General features: G+C 43.6%; 1 protein-coding gene across 1 annotated transcript in view; it reads right to left on the minus strand.

Moving 5' to 3' along the window:
- Positions 1–21494, minus strand: part of SOS2 (SOS Ras/Rho guanine nucleotide exchange factor 2) — a 41620-nt gene that overhangs the window by 5256 nt on the left and 14870 nt on the right. The window contains exons 8-18 of the mRNA XM_081875783.1: positions 15808–15906; positions 14254–14381; positions 12452–13107; positions 12226–12307; positions 10891–11013; positions 8976–9079; positions 7391–7607; positions 5405–5524; positions 3360–3522; positions 2243–2360; positions 897–1069 (exon numbers count right to left, since the gene is read on the minus strand). Of these exons, the coding sequence (XP_081731909.1) occupies positions 897–1069; positions 2243–2360; positions 3360–3522; positions 5405–5524; positions 7391–7607; positions 8976–9079; positions 10891–11013; positions 12226–12307; positions 12452–13107; positions 14254–14381; positions 15808–15906 (1983 nt within the window). The remainder of the gene's footprint in view (positions 1–896; positions 1070–2242; positions 2361–3359; positions 3523–5404; positions 5525–7390; positions 7608–8975; positions 9080–10890; positions 11014–12225; positions 12308–12451; positions 13108–14253; positions 14382–15807; positions 15907–21494) is intronic.

The raw sequence follows: 21494 nt of genomic DNA on the forward strand, positions 1-21494 counted from the left end.
TGTGTTTGAGGCAGCAGTTCGACAGGCCAACCCCTCCTTATGCCCTGCACTGAATTCACAGAATGCCATGAGAAGGAAGTCGGAGAACACCTAGCCTAGATGTTTTCCCGTCTTGAGCAACATACATCATTTTCAGGTCATGATGCTCACTTCAGATTAGCAAAGGGTGCCCAGAGTGGAGAAGTGCCCAATTCTGAACTAGGCTCATTTAACTGACACATTTAGCAAATACAGCTTGGAAAATGGATGCTCTGAGACTGCTGTTGCTGTTGTTGTTTAGTTGTGTCCAACTCTTCGTGACCCCCTGGACCAGAGCGCGCCAGGCCCTCCTGTCTTCCACTGCCTCCCGCAGTTTGGGCAGACTCATGTTCGTAGCTTCAAGAACACTGTCCAACCATCTCGTCCTCCATCATCCCCTTCTCCTTGTGCCCTCCATCTTTCCCAACATCAGGGTCTTTTCCAGGGAGTCTTCTCTTCTCATGAGGTGGCCAATGTCTTGGAGCTTCAGCTTCAGCTTCAGAATCTGTCCTTCCAGTGAGCACTCAGGGCTGATTTCCTTCAGAATGGATGCGTTTGATCTTCTTGCAGTCCATGGGACTCTCAAGAGTCTCCTCCAGCACCATAATTCAAAAGAATCAATTCTTCGGCGACCAGCCTTCTTTATGGTGCAGCTCTCACTTCCATACATCACTACTGGCAAAACCATAGCTTTAACTATACAGACCTTTGTTGCCAAGGTGATGTCTCTGCTTTTTAAAAATGCTCTGAGATATGCACAGCTAAATGTGAGCCTCAACTTCACATTTGCAGCTGCTGCCATAGCCTCAGCAGAACACCAAAGAATTTCTTTCACCTTCACATGCACACAGCCAAGACCACCCATGCTCTCCAATTACCCGTATGTCTGGTTCGACCCGTAAGCAATATGGCTGGTTTTGATACTGCTGGATTTCTCCTGTGATTTCAGCCACTTTCCTCCTCTTGCTGAAGTTGATTAATCCTTTCCCTTGTCTTTTAAGGAAGTCGGGATTCCCTTCCTCAGTCTTCAGAATATTTGTTAAGTATATTCCTAATTGGGGAACAGGAAAAGATTTTAAGTTTTCCACCTTCATGCCATCTTGTTTGCCCATGACTAAGTAGGGACATGGGTGGCACTGTGGGTTAAACCACAGAGCCTAGGACTTGCTGATCAGAAGGTCGGCGGTTCAAATCCCCGCAATTACGGGGTGAGCTCCTGTTGCTCGGTCCCTGCTCCTGCCAACCTAGCAGTTCGAAAGCACGTCAAAGGGCAAGTAGATAAATAGGTACCGCTCCAGTGGGAAGGTAAACGGCGTTTCCATGCACTGCTCTGGTTTGCCAGAAGCGGCTTAGTCATGCTGGCCACATGACCTGGAAGCTGTACGCCGGCTCCCTCGGCCAATAAAGCGAGATGAGCGCTGCAACCCCAGAGTCGGTAACGACTGGACCTAATGGTCAGGGGTCCCTTTACCTTTACCTAAGACTGTAAGGAAAGGAAGGAAAGCTCATTCTAATAGCTTCCCTGACTCTTCTCGCTATCTATGCCTTTTGGCCTTGGTGGTGCCTATCTGTAGTATACATGTCAGCTGAGTTTCTGATATTGTTTTTAAACAACTCTCAAGCATTTTGGACTGATTTGACCCTCTTGACTTTGCATTTCAACTTCGTTTGTACCAATCTCTGCTTTTTGGGAACGTTTCCTCCCTTGAAGTCTATTGTGACCATGTTGGATTTTCTTGGGAATTGGCCATGTTCGTTGTAATTTGCCAGCACTATACTGTAGTCACTGTTGCCAAATGGCTTGGCAACACTTACATCTTGCACTAGGTCTTTTGTTGTATTGTGTTTTAAATATTTTGTTGGGAACCGCCAAGACTGACTGTGGCAACCCAGTTGGATGGGTGGAATATAAATAATATAAATATAAATAATATACATACTGTTCTAGGGCAAAATCATTTAGGGTATCTAGAAACTTTACCCCTTTACCCCTTGATCCAGACATATGTAGTCTGAGAGTAGCTACTACAGCTACTCATTACTTTTCTGTTAAAATGTACAGAGAGACAGAATGAAAGAAGAAGTAACATAAAAACTTTTGCTTGTTTAATAATGTAGAAAGCTTCTTTAAAAAACAAAAAAACAGTGCCATGGTTTTATCACCCCTTTCTACACAGAGATGCGGCAAACTGCCCCTTAATTCCGCTTCTGTGCTGTAACTTACCAAAGAAAGGCACACAGGGTGGGTTGATTGACTTGAGTTTAGCAAGGTATTTTTTAAAGTGATCTTGACTTAATTCTACTGCTTCATCCAAAATTTTCTTTTTTCTCTCCTGCAGTGCCTAATTTAACAAGGAGAGAAAGAGAGCCAGACATTGCTATATTTAATACTACAGTATATTTAACACTAGCCAGAAATCTGTGATCGTACTATACATTATTTCATTTAATATCTTCATTTTTTAATTATTCAGCCAATCAAGTTACAAAGTCCGCTTTAGGGTCTGCCAAAGCTATTTTACCCAGTATATGAATCCTAGAATCATAGAGTTGGAAGAGACCACAAGGGCCATCAAGTCCAACCCCCTGCCAAGCAGGAAACACCACCAGAGCACTCCTGACATATGGTTGTCAAGCCTCTGCTTAAAGACCTCCAAAGAAAGAGACTCCATCACACTCCTTGGCAGCAAATTCCACTGTCGAACAGCTCTTACTGTCAGGAAGTTCTTCCTAATGTTTAGGTGGAATCTTCTTTCTTGTAGTTTGGATCCATTGCTCCGTGTCCGCTTCTCTGGAGCAGCAGAAAACAACCTTTCTCCCTCCTCTATGTGACATCCTTTTATATATTTGAACATGGCTATCATGTCACCCCTTAACCTCCTCTTCTCCAAGCTAAACATGCCCAGCTCCCTTAGCCGTTCCTCCTAAGGCATCGTTTCCAGGCCTTTGACCATTTTGGTTGCCCTCCAACCAAAAGTGTCTGAAGACAGACACTAGGAATACCCAGCAAATTGCAAAATGTATTGCATATAAAAAACAATAAAGATGTTCATAATACAGTAACTGCCAAAAAACACTACTATCCACCAGGCTGAATTTTGGCAGAGCAGAAAGCAAAATGGGAACATAGGATCTCTGTGAGCTCTGAGATACACAGGCTTGCTTTTGGAAAAGCAACTCTACCCTTTCCATCCCAGCTCCCCATGTACAACCACATATATTTTCCCAGAGCAAAACCATGCCGATTTGTATTGCACTTCATTAGCCTTTAAATGTGGATTAATTTTAGTTTTTAAAAAGCTGGCTACACTTCCAACACTGCTACAGACACCAAAGCTTACCTCAAATGTGTGATCCAATCTGTACACGGAGACAGAATTCATTGCACTTACAATCTCCAGCACACCATTAAAATTATTCAAGTCTTGGAAAACCTGCAAGATTTCTATAATCCTGCCCAAAATGGCCACTCGCTCTTCAAAGTTCTCTGTTTCCACAATGCACCTAATTTAGGAGAAAAAGGGAGAGAAATTCCATACATTTTTAGCTACCATGCTAAGTTCAAGTTGCTGGTTTTGGTGTATAAAGCTTAGAATCAGGATATCTGAAAAAATAATCTCACCCCTTATATACCAAATCAATGGCTGCACTCTGCAACTGAGAGCCTCCCGCCATCTGTTCAGGAGGGTCATTCTGCTGAGTCCATTGAGGGAATGACTTGCCTAAGGCCACTCAGTAACCTTCATGGCTGGGCAGCGCTTCAAACCCACGTGTCTCTGATCCTACCCAAATGTTCTGTTTATTATACCACACAAATATCAAAGCTAGAACACGATGAAGACCACGTCTGTTTTCCAGAAGGATGCAGCTGCCAGTTGCATACATTAAAATTAAATAAAAAGTGCTTCTTCCTTTTTATCATTAGCTGTTCCCACAAAATTATCTCTTCAGTTCCTCAAAGTTTAAAATCTAATTTGGAAATATGTGTACACAGGCTATCTCAGGAAGCGGAAGAGGGCAATACGCTGTGACTGTCACCTGCAGTGGGGACATTGCAGGTGGCTCCCACCTGCCCCTCAAAGCCATTCTGTACCACGATGATCAGGCGGGATTTTTTTGTTTTGTTTTTTTAAAAAATAATAATATTTATTAGCTGTTTAAAAATTACAAAAAGAAAGAAAAAGAATTAAACAATACAATACAATACAATACAATACAATACAATACAATACAATACAATACAAAAACACTACATAAAACATTGAATTAACAAATCAAAACAAAAACAATTAAAACCACATCCAGTATCTTATCTTTCATTCGCTTGTTTCATCGACTTCCTCACACCTCCCTTTTTGTATTCCACTTCAATTTAACAGTTTCAGGAAATCCTTTCCATCTTCCTCTGTTTTCTGTCCTGTCATTCTTAACATATTCTAACCTTTTCCCCTTTTTTCCCCTTTAATACATTAACAATCTATCTGTACCTAATTCCTTATAACATTTCTGCTAAAGCCGAATATTCATTAATTTTACAGTATTTCTTTAAATAGTCTTTAATTTTTTTCCAATCTTCTTCCACCAACTCTTCTCCCTGGTCTCGGATTCTGCTGGTCATTTCCGCAAATGTCACCGAAAAATTAGGTAGAACATGAATGAATGGCCCTGTTGATCATGGCTTATTATTCTAGTTTATTTCATCAGGTATCCTTCTACTTTCAAATATTTTATAGAAAATATTTCAGGCAATAAGTAACAAGAAGAAAGGTATGGGATGACTATAATCAGATTAATCTGAAAAAGGCAAAGTTACCTGCAATGCTTTTTTTTTTTTTAAGGGGCCCAGGCCTTACTAACAGAACGTAACAAATACAGTCGAACCTTGGAAGTCGAACGGAATCTGTTCCGGAAATCTGTTCGACTTCCAAAATGTTTGAAAACCAAAGCGTAGCTTCTGATTGGCTGCAGGAAGCTCCTGCAGCCAATCGGAAGCTGTGGAAGTCCCGTCAGATTTTTGGCTTCCAAAGACAGTTCGCAAACCGGAACAGTCACTTCCGTGTTTGAGACGTTTGGGAGCCAAGTCGTTCGGGAACCAAGCTGTTTGACTTCCAAGGTGTGACTGTAATGAAACTGTAAATGTTCAGTAAACGTTTTATAATGCAAAAGTAAGGGGTTGTGTGAATGGTGTTATTATACAGTTTAGTCACTAGGTGGTACTGGACTTGGCTGTATATGGAGTTTCCTGCTCCTATTCTGCTCTGGTCTGAAAGACAAAAAAGTTATTGTCCGGCTCCCTGACGAAAAATGTGTGTTCTCATAGCCTTCTATGACAAGAGCCTCCTAGGGCAGTGACCAAAGTGATTCCTCTACTTGATTCACTACTTACTTTTCAAACCAAAGCGTAAGATTTGTGGTATGCCTAATCATTTTCAGCAGATTTGGAGAATTAATTTCTTTATCTTCTTTTGTCCATACACTCCCAACAAGTTCAGATGGCTGGACAGCCCTGAAACAGAAACAGACAGGCCCATGAATATGAGATACGGAAAGCTGAGGAAGAGTCCAGGCATTAATGCTACTGGAGGGATGATACCGAATATCAAGAGATGTGATATGGTGGTCACATGTCTGCTACTGTGGGCTGCTGCTGCCTTTTATGTTGCTCAGCAATTTTCCAGAAAGGGGAATCAAAGGTTACATGAGGACATCAATTTCAGCTAATTAATCAGTGGCCCAAGTCTTCTAAATCTGAGGTCTGACAATTCCATCATTTTAGGCTTGTTTTGTTTTTCAAATGACACGGTCATCTTTTCATGTATGCTTTAGCTGAGATTCCTTCATTGCAGTGGGGGACGCGGGTTGTGCTGTGGTCTAAACCACTGAGCCTCTTGGGCTTGCTGATCAGGAGGTTAGCGGTTCGAATCCCCACGACTGGGTGAGCTCCTGTTGCTCTCTCCCAGCTCCTGCCAACCTAGCAGTTCGAAAGCACACCAGTGCAAGGAGATAAATAGGTACCACTGTGGCAGGAAGATAAACAGTGTTTCCGTGCGCTCTGGTTTCCGTCACAGTGTTCCATTGTGCCAGAAGCGGTTTAGTCATGCTGGTCTGTGGAGAAACGCTGGCTCCCTCGGCCTGAAAGCGAGATGAGCGCCACAACCCCACAGTCACCTTTGACTTAACCATCCCGGGGTCCTTTACCTTTACCATTGCAGTAGGTTGGACTAGATGACCCTTAGGACCCCTTCCAATTCTAAGATTCTATTTTTCTATAATTCTATAATTCACCCTCCCTATTAAGTATCAGATCATGTGTACAAGAAACTAAGTATTAGATGCGCTAACTAAATAAGTGCAAGATTAAAAAAAACAACATTTCTACTAATCCTCTCCTTTCAGAAACCCCCAATTATGGCTTTGCTGTATAAATCTTTATGATTTACACTGTACTTTGGAAAGATCAGAGCACCCACTTTAGAATAATCCAAGCACCCTCCCTTTTTCTGGGTAACTGGACGAGGTTGGATGCCTCCCAAATACCTAATGGAGAATAAAAAAACCACTTTACATTTATTATCCAAGCACTCTTTAAAGGTAAGAGAAATTATAATCAGAGACTCCCTGGTTCATCTGTGTGCATGAAGCTACCTTGAAATGTACTATTGGTCCATTTAGTCCTGGACTGTCCCTTCAAGTCTTTCCCCCATCTTCCTACCTTTTAATTGGAGCTATCAGGGACTAATGCTTTTGAATTATGGTGCTGGAGGAGACTCTTGAGAGTCCCGTGGACTGCAAGAAGATCAAACATATCCATTCTGAAGGAAATCAGCCCTGAGTGCTCACTGGGAGGCCAGATCCTGAAGCTGAGGCTCCAATACTTTGACCACCTCATGAGAAGAGAAGACTCCTTGGAAAAGACCCTGATGTTGGGAAAGATGGAGGACACAAGGAGAAGGGGACGACAGAGGACGAGATGGTGGGACAGTGTTCTCGAAGCTACCAGCATGAGTTTGACCAAATTGCGGGAGGCAGTGGAAGACAGGAGTGCCTGGCGTGCTCTGGTCCAGGGGGTCACGAAGAGTCGGACACGACTAAACGACTAAACAACAACATCAGGGACTAACCTTGGGACAATGTGCATCCCTATGGCTCCTCCCTTGACTGCTCAGCTACTTTGATATGTTGCACCTGATTGGTGCATGACACAAATACCACAGACTGACGGTGCCCACTTGGCATATACTGGTATGTGAGCATGTACAGTCCTCATACTGCTACCTATACCATTCAGACTGAATCTGTACCAATGAACCTGATAGGAGAGGAGCACTCTGCGGTTCGTCAGGTGATGGAGGTCCAACAGAACACACTCTACCTGTAGAGATCAGATTCCAGGAGAGTCAGCTGCCGAGCAATCTCTATGGGGTGCAGCGTCATGAGGTCAAACGTCTCAAACTGGCGACTGATGTGCCACTCAATTGGGGGTGGAGGGCTCTCAAAAGTTATGTTGTGGCTAATGCCGTTTGCATGAGCTTGCTTCTTCCTCCGGATGATCTTAACAATGGATTCCACCCACTTCTTCATGGATTTGCCTGAAAGACATATTGGATACGGCGGGAAGATCATACAGATGCTTTAATTATTTTGTGGCAGGGTTGCTCAGTTTCATATTCACTGGTTTGGGATTTTACAGTGGCTGAATTTATGGCCAACTCTGCAGGAAATGAAACGGCCACCTTCTGCATGCAGAAGTATGCGCTGTACCACGGCACAGAGCAATTAATCCACTGCCCCCCATCTCTGGAAATCTTGTTCAACAATCCCCTCTAACACCTTATGTACACATCTAGTATTCTTCATCAGCCCTGCCTTTTTGCAAGCTCTGTATGCCACGTAAGAAGATAAAAAGAGCCCTGTTGGAACAGGCTAAAGGCTTGTTTAAACCAGCATCCTGACTTCACAGCGGCTAACTAGATGCCGATGGGAAGCCCAGGAGCACAACCTGAGCACAAGAGCGCACTCTCCACCTGTGAGTCCCATCAGCTGGTATTCAAATGCACACTGCCTTTGACAGTGGAGTCAGAACACGGCCTTCATGGATAATAGCAACTGACAATCATAATCTCCACGATTTCATCCGATCCTCTTTCAAAGCTATCCAAGTTGGCTGGCCATTGCAGCATCTTGTGGGAGTGAACGCCATAGTCTGATTATGTGCTATGTGAAGAAGTACTGTATTTTTCCGTGTATAAGACTACATTTTCCCCTAAATTTTTGAAGTTTAAAGTAAGGGATTGTCTTATACACGAATAGTGCATAGTGCATTTTCTTAATTTTGGGTTAAAAAACTAGGGGGCATCATACATGGGGGCATCTTATACACGGAAAAATGTGGTACTTGTCTGGTCTGAATCTGCCAACTATCAGCTTCATTGGATGAGTTATAGAATAGGCTGGGGAAAGCAGTTTAAATATATCAGTGCTATCAAGATCTTCCAAAGGGCTACACCTTTATGTACACAGTGGCCCAGTTTGCACATAATGCTAAGAGAAACCATGGCTTAGCTTGAACGAGCAAACATGCAGGCTCCCGGAGAGCCGACTGAAGCCACTTTGCTCCTCCCGTTGTTGCACACATAGCTTTCGACAAAAAGCACGGGTGAAGTTGCTCTTAAATCATTTACAGCACTACTTTATATGTGAACTTTTCCTGGAAGAAGCAAGACACAAATTCAAAGAGCTTCTGATTGAAGTTATGAAATTGAGATGCTTTTCCTGTTGCAAAACAAAGTTAAATGGAAAGGAAACTGACAGCATGTCGCTGGCTTGCAGTGCTTGTAAATACCATTGTCTTCTGAGTAAGCACAGCCAAGCAGAATTTTCAGAATTTCTTAAGATGCTAAATCCACACAGCAGATGAGATAGAGCAATTTAAACAAAAGTTAACTCAAGACACATACCTCTTACAGTGGAAATAAATGTTTCCAATTTATCAAGTAGCTCCTGATCTCTCTCAAAGTCATAATAATGGTGTTCCACCCAGTGCCGAAACACATTTAATATCCTGGGGTGAAAAGAAGTGGGAGGTGAAGAAAAAAATGCCACCAGTTTAGTTTTCATAAAGCCAGACTGAGGCAGACACGTTCAACCAAGGAGAAATCAAGGCTGGAGATGGATGGCATTTTCTAATTTTTTTAAAAAAATGTGGATTATTTTGTGAGCCACCAAGTTATTTTCTGATTAGAGGATTAAAGTCCCCTGTGTCTAACAAACTGCAAATGTCTCCACACAGACACAGGGACTAGGAGCACACATCTTCTCCCAAAATGGCTTGAACTGTGTAACTCTCATTATTGTTACATTATTGAAGCCTTGTAGGCAAGGCTTCAAGTGGAAAGTTGTAAATAAAGGCCTAGATATCAGACACACATATGAAGACCCACAAAACGACTTCCTAACAGTTAATCCAAAACGTTGAGTTGCATCAATGCTAGACAAACTCAGAGTAGAACCACTGAAATTAATGGACATTGCTAAATTAAAGGTAAAGGTAAAGGGACCCCTGACCATTAGGTCCAGTCGTGACCGACTCTGGGGTTGCGGCACTCATCTTGCATTATTGGCCGAGGGAGCCGGCGTACAGCTTCCGGGTCATGTGGTCAGCATGACTAAACCGCTTCTGGTGAACCAAAGCAGCGCACGGAAACACCGTTTACCTTCCCGCCGGAGCTGTACCTATTTATCTACTTGCACTTTGACATGCTTTCGAACTGCTAGGTTGGCAGAAGCAGGGACCAAGCAACAGGAGATCACCCCGTTGCGGGGATTCAAACTGCCGACCTTCTGATCGGCAAGTCCTAGGCTCTGTGGCTTAACCCACAGCGCCACCCGCGTCCCTATTGCTAAATTAGGTTCATCCATTTCAATGGGTAAAACTTAGCTGGCTACAACCCATAATCTGCCTTAGAGGTATGCAATTTGGAATCTCCCCAGTCCATGTATTATTTCAGACACATTTAGGCACAGGTTAATTCCCAAGATCATGCTCATGTTTTTCATAAGGGAAGCAGAAACATCTTCCAACAATATTAGTGAAAATTCCCCCTTCCCCCCTGTAGTGCCACAGTAACACCTCCAATATTACGTGGGCCTCTGGTCAAACAACAATCTAGAGTCCACCATTTGCCCTGGCCTATCTGTGACTTATGAATTAGATACTTTCACTATTATCTTTCTCACTACTACTTAACATTGACACAGACCTTTATACTGTTTGCATTAAGTTTGTATTGCTAAATTGCTATAACCCACCCTGGGACCTTAGAGTGAAGAGCAGGTAAGAAATCAAATTAATAATAATAATAATTTTTACTACAAGCCTGGTAATGTAATTTATATTGCTTTGCGTGGGGAACCCTGTAATCATACCTAGCTCTTTAAGTGCTTTACACATTTAATCACTGTAATTCTTACAATATAATTTGTAAGGTGAGCCAATTTATTACCCCCATTTTGCAGACAGGGCATCCTGCGAGAAAAGATTTTCCCCCCTAAGGACACCCAGTGAGAGTTCTGAGTTTACCAGATCACATTTTCAGCTGCTATGCTGCACCTTCTCTCTTGGTGCCTTGTCTACTGATTTCCAGGGTAAGCTCCCAGGCTGCAGTTCTACCACGTCCTTACGCAAGAGGAAGTCCCACTGAACTCAAGGGGTCTGACTTTGTATAGTATTGCACTGTCTGGCCTACCCACATCAACCAGGTCCACTCCCAAGCAACATGAGCATTGTGCACTCTCACATGAAATGAGGTAATCCCCGCATTCTCTCCCCTGATGGTTTAAGTCAGTTTCTAAGAAAGAGATGAAAGCTCAAACCTGAGTTGCACTGGCTGGACGTATTCTTTGCGAAATCTTTTAAGGTCTGCACTGATTGGCTGTTCTCCTTTCTCTATTGCCAGCCTATCGGCTTCTGTTGGCTCAGGCTCTGGGATTTCAAATCTAGTAATAAACAGGAGTTGAAAGGTGAGTTGCATGACATCCAGAATACAAAGAAAGGAGGACTACTTTAGAATACATTCTGATCCATAACAGGGTGGGGGGGGGGCTAAAGTGCTAACATTGAGACATATTAAAGCTGTTGATTCTAGGGCACTGAATTCCCTAACCTGCAAATAGCCTGTTATTTATTAGATCTATCTTAATTCTGATATTCCAATTTTTGCATCCCCCAAAGACTTTTTTTTATAGCAAAAGGTCAAGAATATGTTTCTATATCTTTTGATGCTTTTGCAAAATGAAGTTCTGCTCCCTTGATATCTCAACAATTACCTTTCCTGGCTACTACTTTAAATTCCAGTAATGGGAATAATATTTATCTCCCAGAGTCATTCTGGACATGATTAGCATGTCTTAACAGACCCATCGAAGTTGCACAAATGAAGTGCAGTTTCCAATGTTATAGAAAATTTGCAGAATGACCATTTTTTAAACGGTTACCAAGAAATAATTTCTTAAAAACTAGTACACAATAGTGTACTTTCAGGGATAATTTCTACAGTAACTAAAAACTAAAATTGCTGATCCACTGTAGGAAGAGAGTCTCTCTCTCCAAGTCCTACTGCATTTTCTTCTCAGACTGCTATCTGACCTCACATTCTCTGAACAGTTGGGACGAGCCTTAGTGCTGACAATGCAATGCTTCTTAACAGGCCTCTCACAAAAATCATACATTCATAAAACATTTTAAAAATGACTTGATCAGATTCCTGCAATCTCTCTCTTTTGTTTTCAAGCCTTTCTTCCCAGCTGGGAGGTTTATAAAGCCAACTGAGAAGCTAAGATCCAGAACTGTGTTGTTAATAGGCCAAATTTGACACCACCCTTCTTTCCCTCTCTTCACTTTAGATTTATTAGGAATATCTTTTGCACAGAAAATCAAACTTCAGCAACATTATTTTTTCAGTACACATTCTGCTTTCAGTTTAGGCCAGACTGTTTCAGCTTCAGATTGCCAGAGACCACACAAGCCTAAAAGCATTATTTAATTAAACACTTAATGGACTCTGGAGAACAGAAGAGAGTTAGGAAAAGCCCTTAGAATAGACAGCAGCTCCAAGATGATTGTGCCAACACAAGAAATCCGCTTACACTTCTTATTGCAAATGTAACAGCTAAATCAATTGCCAAGTGACTGAGGTTTTTTTAACTTACCGTTCTGTCAACAAAGCTAGGAGTTCTTGGGGCTTACAAAATGAGCGGTACGTGGTAAGAAAAGTACGCACAAAATTAGGATCTAGAAAAACAAACAGGAATAAGTTTAAATACAATTATCACATGAAAGATCTCTGACCTGGTTTCAGTTAACAATTGCTCCTTTCCCCTGTGACAATATGGAATGAAGAGCGATATCAACCCTCCAGGTAGCAAAGCCAGATACCTGCATACATGTGATAGGTCAGTCTTTCAATGAGCTTCACTACAGTTCCACCTTTGATAATGGGAATTCCGTTGCGGCTCTGAAGGTTGTCTTCAAAAACGATATTCTCCTCGGAGTCCTCCACTGCAAAGCGGTAGACATTCGGACTGGGGAGCCGCAGGGGCTGTTCATTCTCTTCTTTCAACAGCACCGCATCCAACATTCGGTCGAGGGTGCTGCGGTATTGCAGGGAGATCAATGCAGCCATCCAATTGTTCTTCTCCTCACTAGACTTGGCCGCAAACATGAAGCTGTTCTCATCTTTAGGGACCAGTTCAAAGGCGTTCTTGTATTCACAGGTGTCATCCTTATCAACTATGTGGACTTTCCTCATGACAATCTTTTCCTTCAGTCGGTACTCTGCGTTGCTGTAGCCCGGGAGCCGCGACTGACCATGATTGGCTTTGCAGCTGATCATCAAGCCATCGAAAAGAAAGACGTGTCGCTCGTGTTTGGCTCCAACTCTTGCCAACGTCCCTTCCATTATGAATTCATTACAGCACTGGCCGATATCTTTGCCTTCCCAGCCATCGATGTTCTTCTGGATCTCATTCATTTTTTTAATGGCAAGGTGCTTGCTTCTTACTTGGCGATTATAGAACCAAAACACTGGCTCCCTAAAACACAGAATATATGATTCAGGTAGGCAGCCGTGTTGGTCTGACACAGTCGAAATAAATAAAGAAAAAATTAAAAATTGTCCAGTAGCACCTTAGAGACCAACTAAGTTTGTTCTGGGTATAAACTTTCTAAGGTGCTACTGGACAATTTTTTAATTTTTTAATTTATTTCAACACAATATATGAGTTTAAGAGTTTTCCCCAATATCGACAGTTGTTAGCTAGGAGGAAAAACATTATCAAGGAGCAGGTTAAGCTGCTTGATTTCATTTAAATACTCCTCTGGCCACATTCACCACCACAAAAATGAGCTTTAAAAACACATGCAAGTTAAGCCAAAGCACCACACACACCCCAAACTAGCATGGGGATCACACACATTAGCTGTATATCCTTGCCTGCTACTGAATTCACGACTGAATGGGAACCACAGACAGCCCAGGTTCCAATTTGTGTATGCACGATGAATGTAGGTGTTTAGAAAACATGCTTGCTTTTTAAGCACAAAAGGTGACATCTAGTGCCAAACAGATTTCTGCTTGCACGGGGGGGGGGCTTCACCTTCCTCTCCTGTACATGCCCACCCCCCAATTTTGAAGAGAGGAGGAGAGAAAAGGGAAGACCTGCCATGCAAGTTGAAACCCACTGTGAACTTGGGCAGGTGGATGGCTCCCATCTCGTGAACAGGTCCTAAAAGAAGAGAAACTACAGTGGTGCCTCGCAAGACGAAATTAATTCATTCCGCGAGTCTCTTCGTCTTGTGGTTTTTTCGTCTTGCGAAGCACCCCTATTAGTGGCTTAGCGGCTTTTAGCGGCTTAGAAAAAGGGGGAGGGAAAGGAAAAAACTCGCAAGACTCGCAAGACGTTTTCGTCTTGCGAAGCAAGCCCATAGGGAAATTCGTCTTGCGAAGCGCCTCAAAAGACTGAAAACTCTTTCGTCTAGCGAGTTTTTCGTCTTGCGAGGCATTCGTCTTGCGGGGCACCACTGTATTAGGAAGGTCCTAAAAGAAGAGAAACTATTAGGATGCCTCACCCACAGCCCCAACTCCTGCAGTGCAACCCCCCTCCAAACTTCAGCCTACGAACTGCTGTTCCCAAAGGTCTCGGGCTATGGCCAAGTCCACCGTTAGGCTACTTCCTTACCCAGGCCGGCGTCTAGGTGAGTGCTTGTTATAGATGCGTTCCATGCTACATTGGAGATTCAGGAGAGCTGTGATGGCTTGTTTCAAGCATTCGCAGTCTTCTACATCTTTACTACAGTATTGCAATTGCTGAAAAGAAAGACATTTATTTCCATCAGACCTGAGCAATTGCTGAGGGCAGGAAAAAAGGATTTGTGTAGCAGGGAAGTAGATTCCATTAGCTTCCTCAGGGCTTTCCTGTGAGCAAATGTGCATAGGATCAAGCAGCATGTCTAAAACATCTGTGTGACCGTCATACAGGTACGTTTTCTGGCAGTGGGCTGCTCCAAATTCTATGACAAAATTCCAAGCAGTCATGATACGGAACATTCCTTCAAGTCAAGTCACCGAAAGTGGAGCATTCCTTTCAATTATTCACTTCCTCCTGCAGACACTGCAAAACTATTCATTGAAATTATCTCTAGGAAGCTTGCCTCACCGGTGAAAATGAAAGCTTTTGAGGAACAGTGGGCTCAGGACTTTTAATTACAAAGACGGTGCCTAGGAGCTATTCGTTCTTTGATACCTGACTGACGGCAATCCTTACTTTATACTCCTGTAGGGCATAACACTGACATTTGGGCTTTGAAAGGGGCTTTCTTCTGCCTCTAGCCCTACTTTCTTCAAAATCAGAAGCCAACATAACTACAGAATTGTAGAGTTGGAAGGGATCAAGACCCTCTGCAATGCAGGAATATTTTGCCCAACATACGACTTGAACCCATGACCCTAAGATTAAGAGCCTCAGACTCTACCAGGTGAACTATCCCAGCAATTGTGAAGTACACAACAGTCTAGTCCAGGGTTGGGATGACTGGAACGGCAACTGGTCTTCCAAAATGCATTTAGCTAAAACCTTGTGGCCCACCGATGTGTTTTAAAATGAAACACAGGCCAGGAGGTGCTGGGAATCACGTCGGGATAGCGCTGTTGCACTTGGGTCTTTGTTTTGGGGCATTTGGTCAGTCACAGCGAGAAAAGAATGCTGGACTATGTGGACCTTTTGCCTGATACAGCAGGCGCTTCTTATACAGTAGTACCTCGGGTTACATATGCTTCAGGTTACATACACTTCAGGTTACAGACTCCACTAACCTAGAAATAGTGCTTCAGGTTAAGAACCTTGCTTCAGGATGAGAACAGAAATCGTGCTCCTGCGGCGTAGCAGCAATGGGAGGCCCCATTAGCTAAAGTGATGCTTCAGGTTAAGAACAGTTTCAGGTTAAGTACGGACCTCCGGAACGAATTAAGTACTTAACCCGAGGTACCACTGTATATGATAAAGATTTCTGAGCAGCTGGCATAACTAACCTACTTTAAGTTTACCCTTGAACATGTACTCTTGCCTAACACTGGAAGTCTGTTGCTGGATCAGATCGAGGTCCTCCTAGTCCAGCATTCTTTGCCTAAGAACAGAAGCAGTGCCAAGAACGCTCTATACTTCACCAACAGATCTGGCCTCGATAGACACAAATAAGTCCCAACTTCTGCTTTCCTTCTAAGAGCATGTGCTTACCTGTAACAGTTCAAAGTAGTGCAAACAGTGATAAACAGGAACCAACATGAGCCGAGGAAGGACATACTGTACTGCTTCTTTAAAGCCATCAGCGATTGACTGAAGAATAAAAAGCAAGCCATATTTAAGTGGTTTGTCAAGCAAAAGACAGGAGGAAACAGTTTAATGGACTCCCTTGGGAGGTTTTGAATTCTCCTTCCTTGGAGGTTTTTAAACAGATGCTTTAGCTGAGATTCCGGCATGGCAGGGGGTTGGACTAGATGACCCCTGGGTGTCTTCCAACTCTATAATTCTATGATTCTAACCTTGATGGATTTGGTATGGTGGGGCACAGCAATCCAGGAGGGTTTTCGAAAGATCAGAACACAACGTGCATCTAATCTTCTTTAAGGGAATCCTAGAATCATGGAGTTGGAAGGGACCCTGAGGGTCATCTAGCCTAGCCCCCTGCAATGCAGGAATCTTTTGCCCATTGTGGGGCTCAAACCCACCGCCCTGAGAATAAGAGCTCCATGCTCTACTGACTGAGCTATCCCAGTCAGAAGCGGAAAGAGCACAGCTCAGGGGCAGAGCTTATGATTTGCACGCAGAAGCCCCCAGGCTCAAATTCCAGCATCAGGTAGCAGGTGAGAGGTAAGATCTCCATCCAAGACCCTCAACAACTTTTTTAAAAAATTGACAAGAAAATTATACAAACAGCAAAATGAAGGAGTCTAAGTTAACATTGCCTTCTACCGATAAGAAATAATAATAGCTATTACAACAATGAAAATACTAATACTACATTTACTTCTCCTTTTGAACTTCTATTCTGGTTACAATACATTACTATTCTATAAGAATCTATTACATTCTTTGCTGTCCCATATATTATTTTATTTCCCAAATTCAACCTAACCCTCCCCTCCTCCCCACTGCTTCCCTTCACCTGTGTGAGATCTTCCCAACATAATATTTTTTGCGAGCTGCTTTAAAAAAATAAAATAACATGAAAACTGATAAATTATAATTACTTCTTTTGTCCTTACACACTTAACAATTGCCTATTAAGAGTTCTGCTTTAACACAATATTTCTTCATGTGTTTCCCCTATGCATTCCCATTCTGTATAGAATTTTTGATTGGAGCAGCCCCTGATGGATGCCGCCATTTTGACCCTCAACAACTTTCAATAGTCAGAGCAGACAGTTAGATTGCAGAACAGGGTTAGTTCAGACTATGATCCTGGCAGCTTCCTGTACTCTTCTCTCTTCCACGCTCCCATTTTTATAAACTGGCTGAAAATGCTCATTCCCAACCACACTTTTAGAGACCCTTGGGGAAAGGCTGTAACTCAGAGGCAGGGAACCTTCATTGCATGCAGAGGGTCTCAGTTTCAGCTCCCAGCATCTCCCAAGTAGGGCTTTAAAAGACTCCTGCCTGAAATCCTCGGCAGCAACTGCCTCTCATTGTGGACGATACTGAGCTAAATGGATCAAGAGTCTGACTCAGCATAAGGCAGCTTCCTGTGCTCCTCTGCTTTTACTGTTTTTAAAAACGATGTTACGAAATAGATTTTTAATGAAGATTCATACTAGTATGAAAATGGTTGAGGTAGCAGCTCCTCTGCAAATCCACCCAGCAGCCTCTGCTGAAGAGTGGCTGGGGAAACCCAGCCAGATGGGTGGGGTATGAATGAATGAATGAATGAATGATGATGATTCTGTCTAGGATTGCTGTTAGCTTAATGGGGTTTGGCCAGCAATCTCTATGAAGCAGGCAAATTCATCGTCTAAACCAGGAGTTCCCAAACTGTGGTCTGCAGACCACCAGCGATCCAAAAACATCGTTCAGGTGGCCTGAGGCATGCCTGTGAAGAATTCTGTGGGACTTAAATTGCAATACAATACGATAAAATGTAAGAAACAAAAGAAGCAACAAAAATACGATTTTAAAAATCACACAGCATCTAGGACAGCACATTGAAATTGCTACAACAGGCGGCCGGGGGGGGGGCAATATTAAGTGGTCTGCTCAGCAGTTTTCAATTGATCCATAAGGGGGAAAGTTTGGGAGCAATACACACAGGCAACCTATAGGCAATAAATAAAGGAAGGAATAAGCAAGGAGCTACTTCATTGTCAGAGGCAGAGTTTAGGGCTTCAACAAGAGCTAAGGAGATGGACAGCAGTAACGACTTGTAACATGTGCAGTGTAATGGCTAGAGTGTTGGACTCTAACCTGGGAGAGCAGGGTTCAAATTCCTCACTCAGCCATGAAACTCACTGGGTGATCTTGGGCCAGTCACCAGCTCTCAGCCTGGCCTACCTCACAGGAAGTATAAATGGGGAGGAGAGGAATCATGTATACCACCTCTGAGCTCCTTGGACAGAAAGGTGATATATAAATATAATCAGTAATTAAATAATACTCTTCCTTGCCTGAAAGTAACATGGACTACACCTGCAGCAAATTGAAGTTTATTTCTCTGAAGAACAGAAGGTAAAAACAAAGAAGCACAAGGACTGAAGCAGGAAGGTCAGAGGAAAGAAGATGAGAGTGGGGGCGGGGGCGGAGGGGGCACTGCATGGGAGAGCACAAGAAGAGCTGGCAGGATCTCATAGTGGTCTATCAGAAGGCATTCTGAACCACTGAAATTAATGCATCATTTTCAGCACCTTTCAGACAAGAGTGGTTCTGACTATCCAGACCGAGGACAGCTGCAACAGGTGGGATGGAAGACTCTTAAGCATGGGTAGGCAAACTAAGGCCTGGGGGCCGGATCCATTCATTCTTTCCCCCCAAAAATATAATCTGGCCCCCACAAGGTCTGAGGGACAGTGGACCGGCCCCCTGCTGAAAGAGTTTGCTGACCCCTGCTCTTAACCCTTCAAAGACTCCACCAACACATGCAGAAAGAGAAGGGTGGCGATGGCCATGGACGGAGAGGTACAGAGGTGGCACTGTGCCAACCGAACCTGTCCAGGTGTGAAGAAGGCCGTCTCCCCGGATCCAGGATGTGGTGGGCAAGTTTGCCAAGACTTATCAAGATCACCGGTCATTATCCCTTCTTCCTCATCCACATGGGAATGAATGACAATGCCAGGCATAGCTATGAACACATCACATATGACTACAAAGCTCTGGATCTTGGGGCTCAGGTGGTTTTCTTGTCAATTCTATCTGCAAAAGGTAGAGGACCACAAACAGAGAGAAGAATGCTTCAGGAGAGTGACCAGCTACAGAGAGAGAATGGGCTATAGAAAAGTCTGGTTTGTGGGACAACAGTTAAAACTTTCTTAATGAACGACTTACTGGAGAGAGATGGGGCTTCACTACACAAGACCTGGGGGAAATGTGCCTGGAAGAAGCATGAGGAACTTGGTCAAGAGGGTTTTTAACTAAATTTTGTGGAAAGTGGAAATAATAGCTTGCGGGTGAGTACAAAAGGGAAGCACTTAACACCGGGATCCGGGTACTACAGGAGAAGCTGGGGGAGATTTGGGGTGGAGTGCCTAGCAAACCCCACACTATAAATAACAGGGGAGACAATGAAGCATCGCTCCTTGGATTATCCAAGACTTCTACTGACTCTACACGAAGGCACAAAGAATGGAAAAATAAACAAGACGAGCTTGGACTCCCAGGACAGGAAGGTAAATATAACAGGATAGGTATATCTAAGACTTGGAGGAATGACTCTTATGATTGGAATGTAGCAGTGGAAGGACAAATTGTTCAAAAATAATGGATGCAACAGGAAGGGAGGGGGACTAGTGCTATATGTCAAAAATATGTTCATCTACACAGACATTCTAGAGAACAAACAAGGTAGTCCCATGGAAGGCACCTGGGTAAAAATTAACCAAGAAAAACAACATATTGTGGTTGGAGACTTCTACAAAGCACCAAAACAAGGGGAAGCTGTGGCTTCCTTTTAGAAATGACAGATGTTTCAGAGAAGCAAGAATTAGTATTCGTGTGGCCTTCAAGTACCCTGATATATGCTGGGAGACAAACTCCATCGAGCATGGAATCTCCGAACAAATTCCAGGCATCCTCTTTCAAAAGGCAGAGGAAGGAATGAAGGGATTGGCTGTCCTTGACTCGCTCTTAACCAATAGCGGCGAAGAGTTGGCCAATGACATTAAAGAAGTAGGGATGTGACCACGCAATCCTGGAATGCCTGATCTTACGTAGAATCAATGTGAACGTAGTTAAATATGTACCTTGGATTTTAGAAAAGCCGATTTGAATAAGCTCAGGGATATCCTAAGGATTCCATGGCTAGATCTGCTAAGGAGCCCTAAGTGGAAATTCCCAAAGGGAAAGTTACTAAAAGCACAGCCACAAGCAATTAAAATGAGAGAAATGGGGCACATTTTTTAAAAAAATGAGAGAGGAGCTGAAAATACAAACAATAGGGCACTTCTAATAAATGGAAGGAAGAGCAGATCCCCAAGGAAGAATAGAGACAAATGACCAAAGCCTGCAAGGAGCGTGTCAAGAAAGCTTGAGCTCAGAATGCATTGAGGCTGGTAATGGGTGCCAAGAGCAACAAAAGGGACTTTCCAGCTATACTGTATTTGAAACAAGAAGGAATAAGGAAGGCCTGCTGCTCAGTAAGGATGGTAGAATATGAACAAGCAAAGAGAAAGCAGAACTGCTCAGCTCTTATTTACCGTATTTTTCGCCCTATAGGACGCACTTTTCCCCCTCCAAAAATGAAGGGGAAATGCGTGTGCGTCCTATGGGGCGAATGCAGGCTTTCGCTGAAGCCTGGAGAGCGAGAGGGGTCGGTGCGCACCGACTCCTCTTGCTCTCCAGGCTTCAGGAGAGCCGCAGCGCCAGCCCCACAAGGTCGGGGGACAGCGGGGAGGCGGAACGCCGCCATCCCGCTGTCTCCTGATGTGGTTTGGAGGCTGACGGCGGGGAGACGCGTGCTTATCCCCGCCGGCAGCCCCGCAAGCTCCGGGGACGGCGGGGAGACGCAGCGCGTCTTACCGCTGTCCCCGGACCTGGTCTGCAGGCAGGTGGTGGGGAGAAGAGCGCTTCTCCCCGCTGCCGGCCCCACAAGTGCCTGGGGGGGAAATAATTTTTTTTTTCTTTATTTCCCCCCCAAACAACTTGGTGCGTCCTATGGGCCGGTGCGTCCTATGGGGCGAAAAATACGGTAGCTTCCACCTTCTTCCAAAAGAGGAACAGGGTTCAACCTTACCCATGTAGTGTGACTGGTGAGGGATCGGGATCCCTGCTCAAGACTGATAAGAACTGTGCAATCAAGCCTTTGGGGCCAGATGAACTACTATCAACTTTGAGAAAAGGTGAGGAGTGGACTAGAGACAGGTAAATGTTGTCCCAATATTCAAAAAGGGGAAGGAAGAACTAGGAAAATGTCAGACTTGTCAGCCTGGTTTCATTACAAGGGAAGATACGAGAACAGATTATAAACGAGTTGATTTGTAAGCATTTTGATAGAAATGCAGTGATCAATAGGAGCAAGCATGAATTTGTCAAAAATAAATCCTACCAGGTTAATCCCATCTCTTTTGGGTCAGGTTACTTGCTTAATGGAGCCAACAGCACAACACATGGAACCCTGGGGTAAACTATTTTATACATTCCTATGTATTTTGGGAGGAATTCAACGTCACACTGATGCGCTCATTCTGTCAAGGCAAGCACTTCAGCTTGTCAGATGAAACAAT

The sequence above is a fragment of the Podarcis erhardii genome (genome assembly GCF_964252035.2).
Source record: "Podarcis erhardii genome assembly, chromosome: 1".
Taxonomy (NCBI): domain Eukaryota; kingdom Metazoa; phylum Chordata; class Lepidosauria; order Squamata; family Lacertidae; genus Podarcis; species Podarcis erhardii.